The following is a 14683-nucleotide window of genomic DNA, read 5'->3' on the forward strand; positions in this document are numbered from 1 at the left end:
TATCAGAATTAAAACTGAAAACTTTCTGATACTCACCCGGCCAATCTGTGAGAGGAGGTTAAATAGAAAAATTATTAATTAGGGTTGAGATTCTTAATCAAAACAGTATTGGATCTGCACTTGAATCTCTGGCCTATTTTGTTTTCCCCTTAAATTCTGATGGTCTTCACTTATACATTTCAAGGAGATTTAATTTTTATTTCCTTATTGTTGCAAAAATAAGTTGATTTTTTAAATTCCAGAATGCTAAGCTAATGAACTGAACAACTGTTTAAGGAGGATATGTTCTCAGTAAATGCTACCCAAATATGGGAGACTAACAGGCAAGATAGCATCAGTCATATGCTTTTGTGAATTCTAAAAACTTTGGTGTACTTAACCCTTGCTGAGATACCACTTCAGGATTGTGAGCTGGGCAGTGATTGTAACTCTTCAACCTGTTTTAGTTTGGCTTTCTTTGTTATATTTATATTGGCTGGGTTTGGGTTAGTTATTCCTGCTTTCTTGAAGTTGTTTTGTTGTTAGACAGATTGGGATGGAATTAAAAGGACTCGTGACAGCAGTGTTTCTGTCTGTGGCAAAGGAAAGCAGCTATCTGACCTTCAATGACGACAACTTGGGAAATGTTTTTCTTCCATCCTTGAGATCAAAGCCTTGTTGAGATGTAAATAATAACTTTAAAAGGATCGGGACTAGAGATGAATATTTGATGTTTCTGGAGAGTCTGTTTGATGATACAGTCATGAGGTTATTCTAATGAAACAAGAAATCTCCAAGATAACCAACCCTACTCTGAACTTACATGAGCTTGTCTTAGCTTCCAATTGGAAATCTAAAGTCCTCATCTATGATAATGCTAAGATATAACTTAACCCTCACTCATTCCGCTATAACCTTGCAGGAACTGATTTAGTTTGTGCGGAGTTGAATGGAATTAAAGCCTTCCTTTAAAATAATTTAGTTTAGTTTAGAGATAAAGCATGGAAGCAGGCCCTTTGGCCCACCGACTCCACACTGACTAGCGATTTACCCCACACTAACACTATGCTACACACACGAGGGACAATTTACAATTTTACCAAGCCAATTAGCCTACAAACCTGAATGTCTTTGGAGTGTGGGAGGAAACCAGAGCACCCGGAGAAAACACACGCAGGTTACGGGGAGAACGTACAAACTCCATACAGACAGCACCCGTCGTCAGGATCGAACCAGGACTCTGGCGCTGTAAGGCAGCAACTCTACCGGTGTGCCACAGTGCAGTTCACAGTGCCAGAAAAATGAAATAAACAGTGGCAGCATACTGCAACAAATCTGAATCCTGAGTTCTGTTGAAGCATGTGTGATGAATTTATAATTCATACAGAAAGGCCAGAGGACAATTAATTTGATCATTTCCCTCCACAGATGCTGCCTGACTTGTGGAGTTCCTCCAGTAATTTTTATTTTGGCCAATTTCATTGTGAAGCGTGGCTTAAAGTTAAATGAAGAAAACCTAAGATTTGGCGAATTGTGTTATGTAGAATCTATAGGATGGGACGAGATAGATAAATTCTCTGTAATAAAACAGAAAATACTGGAAATAGTCAGCAGGTCAGGCTGCATCTATTGTAAGAGAAACATATGTGATGTTTCAAGCAAAGATACCTTGTCAGATAAATCATTTCCCTATTTGAACTGTAACAAAATACAGATCAAAATGATGCGAAAAAAAAGGAGTAGCTTGGCAGGAGAAAGCTATGTGACCACCTTAATGGAAATATTTCTCTACTTTAAAAGACCTGCTTTGTACTTTTGATATAGGGATAACTTGTTTCTCAATTTGTGTAAAATTATGTGAGAAATGCCGATTTGTGCTGGCAGTAATTTTTGTGTGTGATCTTTGAGCATTTAAATTTGTTAGTTGGAATACTCAACACTATCCTTCAGAGAGTCACTATCCTTCAAGAGTGGGTAGCTCCCTTGCCTCTGGGTCTGAAAGTTCAAGTCCCCACTCCAGAGACATGAATAAGGGTTTCAGTTTAAACACTCCCTGCACAGTAATGAGGAAATGCTACACTGCATGAGGCATTTGAACCAAGACCCTGTCTGTTAGCGCAAGTGGAAGTAAATTAGCCTGCTGCAGTCTCTGAATGAGAGCAGGGTAGTTCTCTTCCCAGTGTCATGGGCTATATTTCGCCCTCACTGAAACAGACTATCAAGATGTGTTTTTCAGTACTGGTCTGGATGTGTACTCCTCTATGTACTTTGGCTGCAATATTACAAACTGTTCTTACACTTCAGAGACAATTCATTGGTTTGAATGTAGTTTGGGAACATCTTTACAATATCAAGTTGATTTATTTTGGTTTGTTAAAGGATGTATTTGTGGTTTATGGTGCTCAAGAACATTCGGATTGCTTTCATCCATCGAATACAGGTTTATGAAGGGCATGGTTGTGGCTCAGTTTAACACCTCTCCTCAAAAGCTGCATCTCCAATAGAGCCTAGGTCTCTCAGCCAGGCACCAGAGCCTCGGCCTAGATTTCTGTGCTCAAGTCTCTGGAGTGGATCCTGAACGCACTTTCTCACTTTGGTTCAAGAACTCTTCTTAGTATCTTAGGAAATTTGTTTAAATAGGTCATTTGCAGAGTATGATTTTTCTCTATGAGAAATCAGAGAGAACAGTCCTGGTGAGGTAAATTAGGCATCATTTGCCATGCAGTAATGGCAAATGGGATCAAATGGAATCCTTTAGGAAAATCTTGCGAATCTCCAGAGTAAAAAAATGATGGATTGCATGTTGGTTTCATTTTCTTTGAACATTATTGTTTATTGGTTGTAAAAATATAGGAGATGCGACTTTGGTTGTTTGACTGAATGAGCCAATCAAATAACAAAGTGTCAGTTCGTTCTATAATTGATCAGTAATGGTTCTCCAAGGATGTGAGTGATTGGGAGTCATTTAATGTTCAGACCTTGTGTAAGCCCAGGGTGGGGATATACACAATGGCACATTATCACTGTAGAACAATCAATGCAGTTTCAATGGTGGACTTGAGGAAAAGCTTCGGGCAAACAGTGCTATTCCAAGGCAGGGACTGAATATTACCTTAAAGAAGCAGAAAGCGATATCAGGGCTCACAACAGCAGGGAGACATTTGTTGAAGCTGATGGAAGAAATGACACTTGTTTTGAAATACCTGCTAAGCCAGCATTACAGAACCTGGCAGAACTGAGCACAGCACTTCCTCCATCCAACAAAGTGAAAAGAGATTGCGGATAATGTCGGAAGCACAGAATCATGTGACCAAGTTAATACTCCTCTTTTCATTCTTCTCCTTCTCATCCCATTAACAAATCCTTCTTTTCCTTGCTTTCCATATTCCTCATCCATCTCAGTTCTGTGGAATTCATATGCATCCAACAATCTTGCTTTACTTAAATAAAAACAACCTGGAGATTAAAAATTGGAAGGGAATAATAATTCTTTTAGAAAGACTCATCTATTTATTAAACTAAGAAAAGATGTTGAAACAAAAAACTGCAGATGCTGGTTTATACCAAAGATAGACACAAAGTGCTGGAGTGTCTCAGCGGGTCAGGCAGCATCTCTGGAGTTAAAGCATAGGTGACGTTTCGGTTGGGACCCTTCTTCAGACCCTGACTTTCAGACTTCTGAAGAAGGGTCCCAACCTGAAATGTCACCTATCCTTTTTCTCCAGAGATGCTGCCTGACCCGCTGAGATACTCCAGCACTTTGTGTCCATCTCAAGAAAAGGTACTGCTGATCTCCCTGGGTGAGATGCTAAACTTAAGCAGAGGTTGCTCTCACAGGCATTATTAGTCGACGGGCAGAAGGGTTCTCCCAGTGCCTGCGATCTAACGTTTATTGCACCACCAATATAACTGCAGCAGACCACCTGCTGTTTCTCAGAAGCTGCTGTGCACCAATTACCTACTGTGCTTCTTAGATTGCAACACTTGCGATGCCTCAAGAAATCTTTTGTTATTCAAAATAATTAAAGGAAAGTATTATCAAGCAAGGCATTTGGGATGGGGGACTAAATGAAGGATAATTTCAATCTGATTAACTGCTTCATTTTGCCCCCAACTGAAAATGTAGTTGAAGATCAGCTTAACCTCTCAGTGGAAAGTTATGTTTGGCCAGAGCTGAAACAGAGACGTGAGAGGTGCTGAACCATAGCTGACACTAAAGCACAAAGATATTTTCACATTCAACTCCTCATCATTGTGTCAACACTAAGTACAAATGTCTGATAAGTGAGTGATTGCCCTTGGGCTATTTTACCACAAACATGGTTAGTTATGTGCTCCCAAAAGGGTAACCTTTCCACTTTACTCTGGTTTCAGATGGAAGATCCAATTCAGTTAAAGGACAGTGGCAATGCATTCTTTCAGAACAAAGATTATGACAACGCCATTGACTGTTACACTAAAGCTATTAAGCTGACCAAAGAGAAGAAGGTTCTGGCTACCCTTTACAGAAATCGATCAGCGTGCCACTTAAAAAAGGTAAGTAAGCACTGAATCCATATGATTGCAGTTGTTACCGGAAAATGCTCCTACATTCTATGGCAGGAGCTCCTCATTTATAAGAAATCAAAGTGACACTGGCACAATGAAAAGGCAATTAGGTACGCAGGTTCCCGATGTGGTCACCTATACGTTGGTGAGACCATGCATTGACTTGGCAACTGTTTCACTGAACACTTGCGCTCGTCCCGCCAAGGCCCACTGGAGCTCTCGGTTGCTAACCAGTTTAACTTCTCTTCCTATTCCCATACTGACCTTTCTGTCCTGGGCCTCCCTTATTGCCGGAGTGAGGCCACACACAAACTGGAGGACCAGCACCTCATATTCCACTTGGGTAGCCTACAACCCAATGGTATGAACATTGAATTCTACAATTTTACATAACTTACACCCCCTCTTCCACCAATGCTGCCCAAATTGCCAAGTATTTCCAGCAATTTCTGTTTTTATTATGAATGCTTCTAAGCACTCATATCATCTAAAGGTTTGAAGCGGAAGAAATCTGACAGCTCATTTTTGTATAGAAAGACCTCACATCTACCTTATTAAAAAAAAAACAATTACTCTAATTCAAGTGCGAACAGGAGATCATCTTTTAAATTAATTCTCAAAATGTGGAGATCTGGCAAGGTCCCATCTAATGCACATTCCTCAAGGTGGTGGTTGTGAACTGTCATCTTGGTGCATGTCAGTTTGTGTGTAGTAAACCTTCTTTCATGGCGCTGTTGAGTGAAGAGTTCCACTGAATTAATCGAGTAACTCTTTAGATGCTATAAAGTGCAGCCATGGTACTCTGGTGATGGAGGGAGGAGATATTAGGTGGGTAGAAGGGGTGCCAATATGTAGGACTTTATACCAGTGTTGTGTGAGAGTTGTGGGTGCTGCAATCATCCAGGCAAGTGAATGTAATTCCATTCACTTGAAGCTAGAGCGCTTATACTCTGTTTATCAACAAATATATCTCAGAGATAACTTCTGATTTACAGTTTGCTGCATGTTTCCGTTATTGCATTGTCTATCAACAGAATTGGCATATATTTTTGTCCACACACCCAACATTATTTATTTGGCTCTGTTACTTCGTTAATAGAATCAAATGCATTGAAATTCATGTCACACATTAAAAAGAATCTAGTCATAACCCAACTTTTTTTTTTCTTTCAAGGAAAAGTATGTGGCTGCTGCATCGGATGCCTCGAAAGGTAAAGTGGTGTGATCCCCAGTCACTCCATCTCTTAAAATTTCAGCCCAAGTATCAAATCCTTCTGTGTCATAGCTACAGCTGAATGACCTCCCCGCTCCCCACCCCAGTCACTAAAACTCTTTCAGTTCTTGCCTCTTGTGCATATTAAATAGAGTTCAGCTGTCACGGCTCCAAGCTCTGAATTATTCTCTTTCAATCTCCCTGTCTCTCTGTCCTCATTGAATGTTGCTCTTTGGTCATCATTGCTCACACCTTCATTTGGCTTACCATTGAATTTTAATTGTTTAATACTCTTATGAGCACTTTAGGCCACTTTAGTTATAAATAAAAGTTGCTGTTTCATTGCAATGACAAGTAATATAAAAAGAAGCATTTACCTGAAGAAACAATGATTTGCTTCCCCTGCCAGCCATTGATGTGGACGCATCAGACATCAAAGCACTCTTCAGGCGTAGTCAAGCACTGGAGAAGGTGGGGAAACTGGATCAAGCTTTCAAAGATGTCCAGAGATGTTCAACGATGGAGCCAAAGAACAAAACATTTCAAGAAACATTGCGGCGTCTGAATCATGACATTCAAGAGAAGGTGAGGGTTGTGGACTGTAACAGTGCCGATTGCCAGCCAGATCTTCCTTAGAGATTCATCAGCTGGCCACAGTGTATGGGTCAGCTTATACCTGATCCACATGCCTGCGACTTGCAAGGCAGATGTCAGGAGAAGACTGAAGACCAGATGCTGGTGCTGGTGCATCTGAGCTCTGACTCTGCTGCTGGGCTCCCCACTTCACATTAGTTAGAAACATAGAAACATAGAAAATAGGTGCAGAAGTAGGCCATTCGGCCCTTCGAGCCTGCACCGCCATTCAATATGATCATGGCTGATCATCCAGCTCAGTAACCTGTACCTGCCTTCTCTCCATACCCCCTGATCCCTTTAGCAAAAAGGGCCACATCTAACTCCCTCTTAAATATAGCCAATGAACTGGCCTCAACTACCTTCTGTGGCAGAGAATTCCACAGACTCACCACTCTCTGTGTGAAGAAATGTTTTCTCATCTCGGTCCTAAAAGACTTCCCCCTTATCCTTAAGCTGTGACCCCTGGTTCTGGACTCCCCCGACATCGGGAACAATCTTCCCGCATCTAGCCTCTCCAACCCCTTAAGAATTTTATATGTTTCTATAAGATCCCCCCTCAGTCTTCTAAATTCCAGCGAGTACAAGCCCAGTCTATCCAGTCTTTCCTCATATGAAAGTCCCGCCATCCCAGGGATCAATCTGGTGAACCTTCTCTGTACTCCCTCTAAGGCAAGAACGTCTTTCCTCAGGTTAGGAGACCAAAACTGCACACAATACTCCAGGTGCGGTCTCACCAAGGCCCTGTACAACTGCAGCAGAACCTCCCTGCTCCTAAACTCAAATCCTCTTGCTATGAATGCCAACATACCATTCGCTTTCTTCACTGCCTGCTGCACCTGCATGCTTGCTTTCAATGACTGGTGCACCATGTCATCAGCTTTATGACAGGGCTGGCTGGCACAATGCAACCCACTCATTTGCACAGGGTTACCAACCTAGACTGAAACAAAAAGATTAATGTTTCAGAGTATTTTGCACCACCTGTGTGAGTTTATCAGAAAATGTATTATTTCATATCTTTTAAAGATTTATCATTGTTTATCCTTCTGAGCTGTTATTAAAGGTTTCTGATCAATTAGGGCAAAGAACCATCAGGGTGATCTGTGACCAGAGCTTCAGGACCCATCATGCAAGGCCATGTTGACCTTGTGAGATGGCAGCAACATTGAGTCCCTCAATAATTTAAACCCGCGGGAATGAATAAAATAAATGCACAGTGCAAACAGTGGGAGAAGCAAGCATGGGAGAGGGGCAGATCAAACACAACCTAATTCACTGTTGCCCGTATTGAATAGTATAGATGTAAAAAATGACTCACTAACAATTTAATGACAATAATTTGTGATATTGAACTGAGGCATATCCAAGCTCGTTGGATAACCTGTTACTTTAAGTAATCCAGCCAATCTATAAGCTTCAGACCCAAATGGATCCTGGTTTTCAAAGCAAAATGGAAACCAAAGAGTTTAAACATAATGGTGAAGATTTTAAATATTCATCACCATCACGTGAGAAAACCTATTTCTATTTACAAGTGCTTGCTGTGTGTGACTAGCTTCCACATTTCCTACATTGCAACTGTGACTAAATATGCTTCATTGGTTGTAAACTGCTTTGTGTTTGAAAAAGGCTTCTGAAACATGAGTTGTATTTTATTAAATACTTTGCAGCATCACAGTTTAACATAGGTGGTACATTGCCCCCAGATTGTTACATGTTCGGCAACTATTGTTTGATTTGAAACATAGAAACATAGAAAATAGGTGCAGGAGGAGACCATTTGGCCCTTCAAGCCAGCACCGCCATTCATTGTGATCATGGCTGATCATCCACAATCAGTAACCCATGCCTGCCTTCTCCCCATATCCCTTGATTCCACTAGCCCCTAGAGCTCTATCTAACTCTCTTTTAAATTCATCTAGTGAATTGGCCTCTACTGCGGCAGAGAATTCCACAAATTCACAACTCTCTGGGTTAAAAAAGTTTTTTCTCATCTCAGTTTTAAATATCCTCCCCTTTATTCTTAGACTGTTGCCCCTGGTTCTGGACTCCCCCAACAATGGGAACATTTTTCCTGCATCTAACTTGTCCAGTCCTTTTATAATTTTATATGTTTCTATAAGATCCCCTCTCATCCTTCTAAATCCCAGTGAATACAAGCCCAGTCTTTCCTCATATGACAGTCCCGCCATCCCGGGGATAAACCTCGTGAACCTACGCTGCAATGCCTCAATAGCAAGGATATCCTTCCTCAAATTAGGAGACCAAAACTGCATACAATACTCCAGATGTGGTCTCACCAGGGGCCTGTACAACTGCAAAAGGACCTCTTTACCTGCTATATTCAAATCCTCTTGTATGAAGGCTAACATGCCATTAGCTTTCTTCACTGCCTGCTGTACCTGCATGTTTACTTTCAGTGACTGGTGCACAAGAACACCCAGGTCTCGTTGCACTTCCCTTTTTCCTAACCTAACTCCATTGAGATAATAATCTACCTCCTTATTCTTGCCGCCAAAGTGTTTAACCTCACATTTATCTACATTATACTGCATCTGCCATGCATCTGCCCACTCACTTAATCTGTCCAAGTCACCCTGCAACCTCCTAGCATCCTCTTCACAGTTCACACTGCCACCCAACTTTGTGTCAACTGTAAATTTGCTAGTGTTACTTTTAATTCCATCATCTAAGTCATTAATATATATGGTAAATAGCACCGAGCCCTGTGGCACTCCACTCGCCACTGCCTGCCATTCTGACAAGAACCCGTTTATTCCTACTCTTTGTTTCCTGTCTGCCAACCAATTCTCTATCCATGTCAATACCCTACCCCCAATACCATGCGCTCTAATTTTGCTCACTAATCTCCTGTGTGGGACCTTATCAAAGGATTTCTGGAAGTCTAGATACACTACATCCACCAGCTCTCCTTCATCCATTTTACTTGTCACATCCTCAAACATTCCAGAAGTTTAGTCAGGCAAGATTTCCCCTTCATAAATCCATGTTGATTTGGACCAATACATTTACTGCTATCCAAATGCGCCATTATTATTTCTTTAATAATTGACTCCAGCATCTTCCCCACCACCGATGTCAGGCTAACTGGTCTATAATTCCCTGTTTTCTCTCTCGCTCCTTTCTTGAAAAGTGGGATAACATTAGCTACCCTCCAATCCACAGGAACTGATCCCGAATCTATAGAACATTGGAAAATGATCACCAATGTGTCCACGATTTCTTGAGCCACCTCCTTAAGGACCCTGGGATGCAGACCCAGGCCCTGGGGATTTATCAGCCTTCAGTCCCATCAGTCTACCCTATACTATTTCTCACCTAATGCAAATTTCTTTCAGTTCCTCTGTCTCCCTAGATCCTCTGTCCTCTACTACATCTGGGAGATTGTTTGTGTCTTCCTTAGTGAAAACAGAACCAAAGTACCTGTTCAACTCTTCTGCCATTTCCTTGTTCCTCATAATCATTTCACCTGTTTCTGCCTTCAAGGAACCCACATTTATCTTTACTAATCTGGTTCATTGGATAACACTAAATCCAGACTTGCCTTCACACTGGTAGGCTGCAGTACAAGCTGCTTTAAGAATCCATCTCGGAGGCACTCGATAAACTCCCTTTCTTGGGGTCCAGAACCAACCTGATTTTCCCAGTCTACCTGCATATTGAAATCTCCCATAACAACAGTGGCATTACCTTTAACTCCCATTAATGTCTTCTTACCTTTACAATTCCTCATTTCTATCCACAATGACTCTCCATCGTCAATCCCTACGTCACCCCTCCCAAGGAACTGAAATTCCTCACCAACAGAGCTACCCCACCTCCTCTGCCCACCTGCCTGTCCTTTCTATAGGACGTATAACCCTGAATATTCAGTTCCTAGTTCCAATCCTCCTGCAGCCATGTCTCTGTAGTCCCCACAATGTCATATCCATCAATCTCTAACTGAGCCTCAAGCTCATCCACTTTACTTCTTATACTTTGCGCATTCATATATATTACTTTTAATTCATTACTCACCTTACCTTTCACATCGATTCCTATTTCACTTGGCCATACTCTCCCATCCCTTCGTGAGCTTTCTGTCCCGTTAATTCTGGTGTCTTTAACTTTTCTTATAGTCTCTTTCCCTTTAACTCCACCCTTGTATTTCCAATTTGTCTCCCTCCCCCCCCCCCCCCCCCCCCCACTCGAACCGCCTCTCCCCCACTATTTAGTTTAAATCCACCCGGGTAGCAGTGGCAAAATTGCTTGCCAGAATGCTGGTCCCCTGCCTGTTAAGGTGCAAACCGTTCCTTTTGTACAATTCACCCTTACCCCAAAACAGCCCCCAGTGGTCCAAGTATCTAAATCCCTGCCCCCTGCACCAGCTCCTCAGCCACACATTCAGATCCCCTCTCTCCCTGGTCCTGTCCTCACCTGCACGAGCAACTGGAAGCAAACCAGAGATAACTACCCTGGAGTAGGCCATTCGGCCCTTCGAGCCAGCACCGCCATTCAATGTGATTATGGCTGATCATCCACAATCAGTACCCTGTTCCTGCCCTCTCCCCATACCCCGTGACTCTGCTATCATTAAGAGCACTATCCAGCTCTCTCTTGAACGCATCCAGAGAATTGGCCTTCACTGCCTTCTGAGGCAGAAAATTCCACAGATTTACAACTCTCTGAATGAAAACGTTTTTCCTCATCTCCGTTCTAAATGGCCTACCCCTTATTCTTAAACTGTGGCCCTTGATTCTGGACACTACAGAATCTCTTTCCTCGCCATCCCGACGTCATTTGTGCCAACATGCACTACCACTTCCGGCTGCTCACCTTCATCCTTGAGGATGCCCTGCAATCGATCCATGACGTCCTGGATCCTGGCACCAGGGAGGTAACACGCCATCCTTGAATCCCGCCTGTTGCTGCAGAAACCCCTGTCTGCACCTCTCACTATTTGTACAGAAAAGAAAGCATAGAATTAGCCCCAATTGGCTCATGGCCAAAGTAAATATTCCAACGTTGCTTAAGCTATTTAAACATTGCCCTGCTGATAGAGCACCCCACAGGCTTCAACTCTGGAGAGAGAATCAAAGAGCAGGGATGCTGTGTAGTAATGCATCAAACATTGGCTAAACCAGACATGGAGAACTGTGCACTGGCCCGGAGTCTATAATTAAAAAATGGTACAGAGGGATGAATTAGACCACAACTGAGCAGTTATAACCATCATCAAAGATTGACAAGGCTTTCCACAAGAAAGATTGAGAAGGATTATTTCTCCAGAAAAGCGAAGGTTAAGATGATTTGAGAGATGTCTTTAACATTATGACTGGATTCCTTGGGCAGATACTGTATGGAAGGGCCTATTTTCCTTTAGATATCGATAGAAACGGGCCATAAATACCATACACTCACTGATAAATCCATTTGGGCGGTTCAGGAGAAACTTCCTTAGCCTTCCTAACTTCCTTAGACAGTGGTGAAAATGTGAAGAACATTCGATTAGGCAATCTAATTGGCCTCATTAGATTGAGGCTAATACCACAGATTTGTCTATGGGAGGAATATATAAATAGAGAAGCGGAGCATGCTGTCCCTAGACAACAGGCAGCCCATCAGGGAGAATAGACTCCCTGCCTGAGGGCATCTGTTGCCAGCCCTGGTTTGTCCTGATTTTTTCTTGCATCCTATACCCTCCTCCCACAATCAGTCTGAAGAAGAATCCCAACCCGAAATGTCACCTGTCCATTTTCTCCAGAGATGCCACCTGACCCGTTGAGTTACTCCAGCATTTTGTATCCAACTTTAGTAGCGAATAAAAGAGGGGGCTGATAATGCAGGTGAGATGCAGGTGACATTTCAGTAGAAGCTTGTATGGGGTGTAAAATCAGTTCAGAGCAGTTGGGTTTTTTAATCTGTGTTGTAGGTTCAATGTAAACTTCTCAGCAGTCTCAGAATGTGTACTGCAAAGCCTAAGGTAACCTGCTAAATGCATGGACTTGAGCCTGATGTATACAACAATATCCTATTTGGAGGTTGTGAACCCTTGGTCTGCCTCATTGCCCCTCTGGGAGAATCTATATCAAAATCGTTCCTTCTCCGTGTATTCAGATCGTCGGAGAGTTCCCATTCTCATAGGAAAAGCGTAAAGAAACCAGACTAAGTCATCAAATGATTTTTTTGTGTCTCTCAGTTTGGAGTGATAATGATGTACTGTTTCCTTCCCACAGCTAAAAATTCAGTTCTCCACAGACTCGAGAGTGGAACGGATGTTTGAAGTTCTACTTGACGAGAATATTGATAAAGAAAGGAAGGAAAAGGTTTGTTCAAATTTTGGACTGATTTGCTTTATTTGAGAATTGGATACTGGGGGGGAGACCGCACCTGGAGTACTGTGTGCAGTTTTGGTCTCCAAATTTGAGGAAGGATATTCTTGCTATTGAGGGCGTGCAGCGTAGGTTTACTAGGTTAATTCCCGAAATGGCGGGACTGTCATATCTTGAAAGACTGGAGCGACTAGGCTTGTATACACTGGAATTTAGAAGGATGAGAGGAGATCTTATCGAAACGTATAAGATTATTAAGGGGTTGGACACGTTAGAGGCAGGAAACGTTCCCAATGTTGGGGGAGTCCAGAACAAGGGGCCACAGTTTAAGAATAAGGGGTAGGCCATTTAGAACTGAGATGAGGAAAAACTTTTTCAGTCAGAGAGTTGTGAATCTGTGGAATTCTCTGCCTCAGAAGGCAGTGGAGGCCAATTCTCTGAATGCATTCAAGAGAGAGCGAGATAGAGCTCTTAAGGATAGCGGAGTCAGGGGGTATGGGGAGAAGGCAGGAACGAGGTACTGATTGAGAATGATCAGCCATGATCACATTGAATGGCGGTGCTGGCTCGAAAGACCGAATGGCCTCCTCCTGCACCTATTGTCTATTGTCCTGTTATCTCCAGTGTTCACAGGTAAAATATCTTGCAGCCTCTGTTTTGAAGGAATGCTTCCAGAGTCCAGCCAACCACATTTACTAAACCTGGTGGACACATTGTTGTCTGTGGAAGTTTGTTATTAGCGGCAATATGTCTTACATTACACTCCAGTGATAATTCCTTGACTATCATGAGATATTCTAGATTTTCACCAAAATTAGCAGACAGGCCCAACTAGTGAGAAGGCAAATGTTTTTTTTAAAAAACTTTAATTGCAAAGGGGTTAGAGTTTAAAAATATGGAGGTTTTGTTGTAATTACAATGTTGTTGAGGCCTCACCTGGAATATTGTATACCGTTTTGATCTCCGTATCTAAAAAAAAATCTAATAAGAACATTGGAGGTAGTACAAAGAATTCACCAGGCTAATTCCTGGAGAATTCAGAGATGTTTTCCTGCCAAAAGAGACAAAATAGTCTGTGTTCCTTGGAGTTTAGAATAATGAGAGATGACTTTATTCGGACATATAACATCCTAAGGGGGCCTGACAGGGTAGATGTCGTGATGTTTTCACCAGTGTGAAGGTCTTAAATAAGGAGGCATAACAAGAAGATAAGAGACATACAAAACTGAGGTAGGTAGAAGTTTCTTCTCACAGAGGTGGTGGGTCTCTTCTTCGGCAGATGGTGGACGCTGGAAATATTTGATAGATTGAGGAATAGTGCGGGATGGACAAATAGGGCAGAAGAGGTATTGAGTCCAGCATAGATCAGCCATGATCACTTTGAATGGCAAGGAAGGCTTGAAGAGCCTGATGGCCTACTCCTGCTCTAATTTTTACTTGTGTCCTTACCTTCTTGTGTTCTTGAGTGAGGTGGTGTGGGCTCTCCACGTTCCAGTTCACAATTTAGGTATAAAAGAAAGACTGTCAAACTTCATGGTGTACTTTGTACGCTTCTAAATCATTTCGTTTGCTCAACTGTTTGTTGTTTGTTTCAATAAATGTGATTTCTTACAGGCTGCAAATAACTTGATTGTGCTCGCGAGGGAAGATGCAGGAGCTGAGAGGATCTTCAGAAACAATGGCCTTAATTTGTTGGTCCAACTCATTGAAACCAAGAAGCACGAAATGATGCTTGGTGCAATCAGGACACTTTCAGGCATGTGCAGTCGCCACAAGTCAAGAGTGAGTATTAATACTCATAGAATTGGATTGAATTACGCCAGACTTCAGTTTTTCTTTTTTTTTTGTTCAGTTCAGGAAAGTTTTCTTTGTTTGTTATGTTTAAGAGACATTTGGACAGACATGAGGCAAGACAGAGAAAGATAGGGACCTGATGCCGGGAAATGGAATTAATGATGATAGATAAAAGACCAGC

At 42.1% G+C, this 14683-nt stretch overlaps 1 protein-coding gene across 1 annotated transcript in view; it reads left to right on the top strand.

Annotated features, from left to right (window-relative positions):
• Window positions 1-4344: 4344 nt before the first annotated feature.
• The window catches only part of unc45b (unc-45 myosin chaperone B), a 56331-nt gene continuing 45992 nt past the window's right edge, over window positions 4345-14683 (top strand). Inside the window, exons 1-5 of the mRNA XM_078396897.1 lie at window positions 4345-4515; window positions 5702-5738; window positions 6150-6325; window positions 12613-12702; window positions 14323-14490. Coding sequence (XP_078253023.1) covers window positions 4354-4515; window positions 5702-5738; window positions 6150-6325; window positions 12613-12702; window positions 14323-14490 — 633 coding nt within the window. The 5' untranslated portion in view covers window positions 4345-4353. The remainder of the gene's footprint in view (window positions 4516-5701; window positions 5739-6149; window positions 6326-12612; window positions 12703-14322; window positions 14491-14683) is intronic.

The sequence above is a fragment of the Rhinoraja longicauda genome, chromosome 3, assembly GCF_053455715.1.
Source record: "Rhinoraja longicauda isolate Sanriku21f chromosome 3, sRhiLon1.1, whole genome shotgun sequence".
Lineage (NCBI taxonomy): Eukaryota > Metazoa > Chordata > Chondrichthyes > Rajiformes > Arhynchobatidae > Rhinoraja > Rhinoraja longicauda.